At 40.1% G+C, this 9229-nt stretch overlaps 1 protein-coding gene across 1 annotated transcript in view; it reads left to right on the top strand.

Moving 5' to 3' along the window:
* Positions 1-8716, top strand: part of LOC136750790 (guanylate-binding protein 1) — a 16777-nt gene extending 8061 nt beyond the window's left edge. The window contains exons 7-11 of the mRNA XM_066705896.1: positions 296-576; positions 914-1126; positions 3021-3123; positions 7650-7843; positions 8236-8716. Of these exons, the coding sequence (XP_066561993.1) occupies positions 296-576; positions 914-1126; positions 3021-3123; positions 7650-7843; positions 8236-8361 (917 nt within the window). The 3' untranslated portion in view covers positions 8362-8716. The remainder of the gene's footprint in view (positions 1-295; positions 577-913; positions 1127-3020; positions 3124-7649; positions 7844-8235) is intronic.
* Positions 8717-9229: the final 513 nt, after the last annotated feature.

Consider the following 9229-nt stretch of genomic DNA (forward strand, 5'->3'; position numbering starts at 1 on the left):
TCCAAACTTACAATTTTAACATTAACGTAACAATCCCAGTATAATTTAAAGGTGGCAGATCCACAAGAGATCCAGTTAAGCCATTACAATTAATCAAAGCAATAGGGATTATTGGGTGAAAACTGATCCCAGAAACCCTCGCCAGGGTAATGGTTTCAAAGATGGATGGATGGGATGGCTGATCCCAGAAACAATGTCTGCAGGATATCCTGAGTGTCCCTGGAGCACAGCCTTAAGCCAATAATTATTTGCAGAAATGTATTTAATTAAATTAAATAGTGTTTTGTTTGAACAGTGTTAGGACACCTCGTTGTGATATACATGGACGCAATTAACAGTGGGACAGTGCCCTGCCTGGAGAACGCGGTCTCTGCTCTGGCTCAGATTGAGAACTCTGCTGCAGTCCTGAACTCACTCTCTTACTACAAGGAGAAGATGAGTCAGGATGTCTCCTTGCCCACAGACACCACTGAAGAACTCTCTGATCTACATGGGAAATATGAGAAAGAGGCTCTTGAACTGTTCATGAAGCGATCCTTCAAGGACAAAGATCATAAGCATCAGGAAGAACTAGCGGTGGGGATGTTTTCTTTTAACAGAAAATATCTGTGTACCACATAACATATATGATGTAAACACAAATTTGAGAGAGCCATACTCTCCTATATGGCTATGCTTTCCTTCAGTTTTGGTCAGTACATCCAAAAAACATGACATTTTCCAGCAACAATTTACAAGAAAGAAAAACAACCACAACCACAAATAAAGGTTTAACTGTAATTTGAAAGCTTAATTATATAACCATGTAGATAATGTATTATTTTATGTTTGGATTTGATGACCAAAAAACACTGATTTGTCTTTTAGGCCGTGTTATGCTCAATAACTGGCAATCTTCATGTCCTTTTCCCAGATGGCTGTGGTTGAAGAATATAAATCAATTTGTTGTAAAAATGAAGAAGAATCCAAAAAGCGCAGCCTTGCCCTACTGCAGCAACTCTACACCGAAATGGAGACAAAGGTGAATGAAGGCATCTTCATTAGACCAGGGGGATACCAACAATATAAGGAGGAGCTGAACAGAATTGTGAATCAGTACAAAAGTACACCTCACAAAGGCATAAAGGTACTGACAAACTATTTTTATTTTCCAGTATAGAAATATCTCTAAATTATTATTATATAGATTACTGATAACTGTGGTAGATGTAGCCTTATTATTAGGTGTAGCCCTTATTTATTATGTGTTGTAGCAGGGGCTCCTGATTGGTGGACTTGTGTCAGACTGCTGATGGTTAATTGATTGATTGGGCAGCATGAGAATGTGTCTCCTTGCCTTGCTCTCATTGTGTGGTTTGTTACTCACACTGTACTGATTTTATGTTCATTTATTTAAAGGGCCATTTTTTTTTTCTCTCCCTGTTGAGGTCTTTCACTGTTGACGCCATTGACCACCTGCTTGTATTGTATGACATTTGGCTATTATAAAAAGTGTTACAAACCATCACATCGGATACTAAGCTACACTGTCAGATCAGATTTTATATTTCACAAATTATTGTACAAAAATCATTTTTGCACTTTTGGTTACTCAAACAAAGCAAATGTGAAATGGCCTATTAGTAATACATTTCCTGTTAAACCAACTTCATATATCTAGGTGAAACGTGTATCATTGCATAAAGAACAGAATGCCTGTATCTTAGTTTTATTTTTTATATTCAACAATAACAATTATTTGATGCCATGCCATTATATTGTGTTGGGTCTGTTACATCTAATCTGATGTATGATTTTAAATGTCACAGATCAGGGATCAGAGAGAAGTTTTTGTACCTTTGATTTAGGTGTATTTTGGGTCAAAATTTTCAGATCCCAGATCATCCGCTTCATTGTGCTTCATTTCTCCTATGCTGAAATAAGGTATTTTAAATGTTAAGAAACAATCTGATGTAATGATGTCATTCAGTTTAGTCACGTGAGTTTGTCATTTTGATACAGACTTTGGAACAATGTGTCAATGTGTTATGCTTCAAATGATTCAAATCAGTATTTCGATTCTAACATGACTACAAAATATGTCAATGAAACATTGCTCTAAAAAGTGTGTGTGTGTGTGTGTGTGTGTATGTACCCTATGTGTGGTCACAATCAATCAAAATAATAGGATGGTTGGGTCATTTGAGACTCATGAGAATTTTGAAACTTGTGACTTTTGTGTTTCCTCACATCCAGTTACTGTATTGTACGGATGGTTATAAAACACCTTTAAAACCCCTATATAACTAATGCAATTAATAACATAAATAACCTTTGCTAATTATAGGAAACATAAAATGTACTGTGTAGCAAACTCAGACAAACATTTGGAGTGGGATCTTTAGTGCTATGCCTTTGATATAGTTGTGATAGAAGGGATAAGCAATACATGGAGAATCAAAGTATCAAATGTATTTGAGATTCCATAGTGATTGAATAGAATGCATTGCACTCTGTGAAGGTCTGGACAGAACAGAAATGGCTGATCTCACTGAAGCAAAGTGAGAGTCACGCTACATCAGGCTGCATTTCCAGTAATCTCACAGCTGGTGGAGTCTCACCATACGGTTTGGAATTTCACAGTGTGGTGTCGAGATTTGCAATTCATTTCTATGATGCTGTTTAAGACTGAGATATGGAAATTCAAAACCTTGTAACCGCACATCGCAAGAACAGATCAAAGATGGACAAAGGAAGCTATTGAATGGATCCCAAGAGATTAAAAAAAGACCTAGAAGATGACCACTTAAAAGATGAGAAGATGTAATACACTTTGCAGGCATGATGTGGAAAAGAGAAGCTGTAGCTCAAAGCAAGTGGAAACATCTAGGGAAGCCTACACCCAGAAGTGGATTAATATAAGCTGATGGTCATGATGATATATATACACTGATAACTGAACTGAACTGCCAAATTGAAGTAAATGTTATCTCTATAAATAGAATGCATGAATCCTGGATTCAAATCTATCTTTCTCTCAGGCAGATGCTGTGCTTCTGGACTTCTTGAAAGATAAAGAAGACCTGGGCAGCTCAATTCTGAATGCTGACAACACCATCTCTAAACACCAAATGGAATTAGAGGGTGAGATTGTAGAAACTTTGCTTTGCGCTTGTTTGAGGAAACTTTTGGTGATTTACCAATGTAGTGATGATGTGTGTGCACATTTGTGAGAAAGACTGAATAGGCAGAAAAAAAGGTGTCTGCAATAGATTAAAGCTGATTTACATGTAAGAATGATAATTAGCTCTTTAGTAGAGGATCCAGGCAGCTTTTGAAACATTTATGGAAGGTCTGTAGAACAAACTGCTATGCTGTGGTGATCTGCAACATCTGGGTGTTACAGTTTCTTTATATACCTCCTGGTTAATTATTATTTTTTCCTTCATTGAATCAGATGACAGAAATTACTTGACATAGAAAGTTGCCTATTTCCTCTTAAAGCCATATATTGGACAATCCTTAAAATCATCACAATGTGGTACATTAATCATCTCAATTAGTAATTTTATTACTACAAATTACATGCAATAGCATGAAGGTTAACAATGTACATTATTGACACTTATTTAGTCAAGCATTCATGTTCCTCAGAAGCATTACAGATAGCATCAATAATGGAATCTTTACAACAAACTTATATAACATGTCAACAGTAGATGTTTAGAAAAAAATTAAATTAGAAAATGTATACAATTTAAACTGTGTTTATATATATAATTAAAAAAAAACAATACAAATATTTGCATGGAGCAAATAAGTGCCAGTTGCAGGTTAATGCAATAATTTAAGCACCGTCAGTTGGTTCACCTGTCCTATTTCCAGAGATTGATGCTTTCAGCATTATTATTATTATTATTATTATTATTATTATTATTATTATTATTATTATTATTATTATTATTATTATTTATTGGCAGACGCCCTTATCCAAGGCAAAAATACAGTTAAGTACAAGGCATCAATCATTACAAATTCAATTTAATTAAAACATAGCAATTCAAAATAATACATTTTACAAGTACAGTAAGTGAGGTCCTACTGTGAGGGAAAAAAGTATTTGATCCCCTGCTGATTTTGTACGTTTGCCTACTGACAAAAAAATGATCAGTCTATAATTTTAATGGTAGGTGTATTTTAACAGAAAAACGCATTTCAAAAAAGCTATAAATTGATTTGCATGTTAATGAGGGAAATAAGTATTTGATCCCCTATCAATCAGCAAGATTTCTGGCTCCCAGGTGTCTTTTATACAGGCAATGAGCTCAGATTAGGAGCACTCTCTTAAAGGGAGTGCTCCTAATCTCAGCTCGTTACCTGTATAAAAGACACCTGTCCACAGAAGCAATCAATCAATCAGATTCCAAACTCTCCACCATGGCCAAGACCAAAGAGCTGTCCAAGGATGTCAAGGACAAGATTGTAGACCTACACAAGGCTGGAATGGGCTACAAGACCACCGCCAAGCAGCTTGGTGAGAAGGTGACAACAGTTGGTGCGATTATTCGCAAATGGAAGAAACACAAAATAACTGTCAGTCTCCCTCGGTCTGGGGCTTCATGCAAGATCTCACCTCGTGGAGTTTCAATGATCATGAGAACGGTGAGGAATCAGCCCAGAACTACACGGGAGGATCTTGTTAATGTACTCAAGGCAGCTGGGACCATAGTCACCAAGAAAACAATTGGTAACACACTATGCCGTGAAGGACTGAAATCCTGCAGCGCCGGCAAGGTCCCCCTTCTCAAGAAAGCACATGTACAGGCCCGTCTGAAGTTTGCCAATGAACATCTGAATGATTCAGAGGAGAACTGGGTGAAAGTGTTGTGGTCAGATGAGACCAAAATTGAGCTCTTTGGCATCAACTCAACTCGCCGTGTTTGGAGGTGGAGGAATGCTGCCTATGACCCCAAGAACACCATCCCCACCGTCAAACATGGAGATGGAAACATTATGCATTATGCATTATGGTGTTTTTCTGCTAAGGGGACAGGACAACTGCACCGCATCAAAGGGACGATGGACGGGGCCATGTACCGTCAAATCTTGGGTGAGAACCTCCTTCCCTCAGCCAGGGCATTGAAAATGGGTCGTGGATGGGTATTCCAGCATGACAATGACCCAAAACACACAGCCAAGGCAACAAAGGAGTGGCTCAAGAAGAAGCACATTAAGGTCCTGGAGTGGCCTAGCCAGTCTCCAGACCTTAATCCCATAGAAAATCTGTGGAGGGAGCTGAAGGTTCGAGTTGCCAAACGTCACCCTCGAAACCTTAATGACTTGGAGAGGATCTGCAAAGAGGAGTGGGACAAAATCCCTCCTGAGATGTGTGCAAACCTGGTGACCAACTACAAGAAACATCTGACCTCTGTGATTGCCAACAAGGGTTTTGCCACCAAGTACTAAGTTGAAGGGGTCAAATAATTATTTCCCTGATTAACATGCAAATCAATTTATAACTTTTTGAAATGCGTTTTTCTGGATTTTTTTGTTGTTATTCTGTCTCTCACTGTTAAAATACACCTACCATTAAAATTATAGACTGATCATTTCTTTGTCAGTGGGCTAACGTACAAAATCAGCAGGGGATCAAATACTTTTTTCCCTCACTGTACATCCTGGATGGTGAAAGCTAAGTGCTGTCAAGATGTAGGGTCACAGTCAAGGGCTACGGGAAAGGGAGCAAGGAGGAAAACAATCAAGAATGCAAGAAGCATAATAAAAACTGTGAAGTGCTATCTAGCAGGGATAAAAGGACTAATATTACAAGTACTGTCGGAAAAGATGCGTCTTGAGTAAGCGCCGGAATGAGGTCAAGGACTCTGCTGTTTTGACTTTGGTTGTCAGGTCGTTTCACCATTTAGGGGCCAGGGGTGAGAAGGAGCTGACTCTAGAGGAAGGAGAGTGGAGAGGAGGTAGAGTTAGTCTTCTGGCACTGGAGAAGCGCAGTGGTCTGGAAGGGATGTATGGAGAGACGAGTGTCTGAAGGTAGCTTGGTGCAGTGTGGTCGAGACAGCGGTAGGTGAGGGTCAATGTCTTGAACTGAATGCGTGCCGCTATCGGGAGCCAGTGGAGGGAGCGGAGCAGTGGAGTAGCATGTGCGAATCGTGGCAGAGAGAATACCAGACGAGCCGCAGAGTTCTGGATGGAGCGGGCGGGTAGTAGATGCAGGCAGGCAGGCAGGCCGGCCAGGAGGGGGTTGCAGTAGTCCAGGTGGGAGAGGACCAGTGACTGGACAAGCAGCTGAGTCGAGTAGTCGGTGAGGAAGGGACGGATCCGGCGTTTGTTTCTCAGGAAGAATCTGCAGGTGCGTGTCAGCGTGGTGATGTGCTAGGTGTAGGAGAGCGCAGGATCGAGGGTGACTTCTAGATTTTTAGCGGAAGAAGAAGGAGAGGGTGTGGTGGATTCCAAGGGGATTGAGATGGGGAGGTCAGCAGAAGGTGAGGAAGAGTGGGGGGAAAACAGGAGATCCGATTTGGAGAGGCTGAGCTTGAGGTGGTGTGAGTGCATCCAGGTGGAAATAGCAGACAAACAGGAAGAGATGCGAGAGGGGAATGAAACTGTGAGAAGAAGGAAAAGACAGGAAGATCTGGGCATCTTCAGCATAGAAGTGGTAGGAGAAACCATAGGAAGCGATGAGGGGGCCCAGGGAGCGAGTGTAGAGAGAGAACAGGAGCGGGCCCAGGATGAAGCCTTGGGGAACGCCTGTGAGGAGAGGTTGGGGGGTGGATGAGGAGCCTCGCCATGTCACTTGGTAGGACCGGTCACTGAGGTAGGAGGAGAACCAGGTGAGAGCAGTCCCAGAGATCCCAAGGTCAGCGAGGCAGGAGAGGAGGATGGAGTGGTCAACGGTGTCAAATGCTGCGGAGAGGTCAAGGAGAATGAGGACTGAGGAGAGGGAGGCCGCCCGAGCACAGCTGAGGGAGTCAGTGACAGCCAGGAGAGCTGTCTCAGTGGAGTGAGCTGTGCAGAAGCCGGATTGCAGAGGATCAAGTAGTGAGTGTTGGGACAGAAAGTCACTGAGCTGACGGTGGACCGCCCACTTGAGAGTCTTTGAGAGGAAGGGGAGTAGGTAGACAGGGCGGTAGTTCTGAGAAGAGGTGGCGTCAAGGGTTGGTTTCTTGAGCAGTGGGATGACAGCAGCTTGTTTAAATGCAGAGGGGAAACAGCCAGAGAGGAGTGAGGAGTTGAGGAGGGAGGAGATGAAGGGGAGAAGATCAGGAGCAGTCGCTTGGAAGAGGCGAGAAGGGAGAAAGTCCAGGGCACACGTTGTAGGTTTGTGACGTAGGAGGAGAGCATCCATGCAATCAGACTACACCCTTGTAGTAGCTTGAATATCCTTACTGTCTTAAAGAACGTTGACAGCTTGTTTTAATTATAATTTTATTTGTAATGCTTAAAGAATGTTGATAACACTGTCAAGCTTGCTGAAACCCAGAGGAGGATTTCCTCCAATTAGTAGGCCTTCAGCATTCTGTTTTGTCCACTTCCCGGCATAATGAACAGATTTTTTTGGGCACAGAGCCTTGATTGGAATGTCTTGGGTTGAATTAAAATACAGATGGAAATGTAAGCAGTATTCATATTTTAAATGTCAATCTATTCTCTAGTGGAGAAAATCAAGCAAGAAACCATGGAGCAGGAGAGAAAGGCAGCAGAGGAGAAACACAAAGAGCTGAAGCAGAATCTTCTTGACCAGGAAAGAACCCATAAAGAAAACCTGGAACAGTACATGGAAAAAGCTGAGTCGGAGAGGCAAAAATACATACAAGAGCAAAATGCAATTTTGGATGCCAAACTGAAGGTAAATATATATTTTTAAATGTCACATTGCATACAGCACACTGAACAAACTGGAGCAAAATGTATGAATTGTCCAGTACATATGACATAAGTCAAACCATACAGATGCTCTATTAAGTATGAACTGGTAATGAGTTTTGCAGCTTATTTAAATGTTAATTTATAAAATCAAATAAAAAATGACAACTCTAAAAGGTTGTCACTGAGTTTCAGATTTTTATTTTTCAATTATTATTTTTGTGTTCTGTCAAGTCACATACCTGTAGTATTTCCTTAATCTGCTAATGTTATCATTACTTTCTGTCTGCTTTTGGAATAGAAGTAAGCAAAGATGAAACTATTTGTGAAAACCTCTTGTTAACCTTGCCCCTGATTTATGTTACTGTGTTGCAGGAACAACAACAATTGATCAATGAAGGCTTCGCTAAGAAATCTGAAAGCATGGCACATGAAATTCAGGCCTTGAGATATCAGATAGCAAATGCAGGCAGAGGAGGAGGAAGATGTGTTATAATATAATAAGCTTATCTGTGTCTTAACTATTTAATTGTGCATTTGAATAAGTTATGGGTGAACTGGCAGATTTCCAATATGGTTTTCTGCATCTTCATGTGTTGCTATAGTGTATAAGTGAAATGTATACCACTCATCCAGTTTGATTCTGTCATATAAACTACTTTTAAGACTTTTAAATCTAAAACTTGCCACATACTGAAAGTGTTGTCATAACTTCCTGGATGGCAGAAAAACTGTATGATTCTGTATACCAATGTATCCTACAATATTGTACCTTTAACATTTGTTAACAATATACCTGTTCTTGTCAATATTGTTGTATTATCAATTAATGTCAAGAAGATCAAATATTTGTGAACTGCTAGCTTGTGCTAGTCTTTATTAACATGCTTCTAAAACCATCTCTCTTTGGTACATCACTTCCGGCATTCCTTTTATATCTTAATATTTACCTCCTGTGATATGAAAATGTAACTGCATATCACTACATCCCCTTTTCTTTGAGGTATAAACACTTATTCTTAACAATGAGAACAACAGTAACACAACACATCACAATCAACAAACATTTGCATATGTACAGTCTCAAATATTCACCTTAGTGACTAATCTTAAATAATTCACATTTAAATAAACAACATACTTGCATGACATTTATCAGATACTTTTTCAAATTGAAGATTCAATCTTTCAGGTGTTTTAGGTGAGGTTCTTCTCAGAACAGGTAAGTCAGTCTGTTTGCTTGACAAAGAGGAATTGTGTGTGAGCACAGGTGAAGACTCAGATGCAAGGTGGTTGTCATCTGATTATTCTTGCTCTTGAAATGTTTCTGGAGTTCTCAGAAGGCTGCGTTGATTTCTTCTGAGGATTT

This window comes from Amia ocellicauda, chromosome 1 (genome assembly GCF_036373705.1).
Source record: "Amia ocellicauda isolate fAmiCal2 chromosome 1, fAmiCal2.hap1, whole genome shotgun sequence".
Classification (NCBI taxonomy): domain Eukaryota; kingdom Metazoa; phylum Chordata; class Actinopteri; order Amiiformes; family Amiidae; genus Amia; species Amia ocellicauda.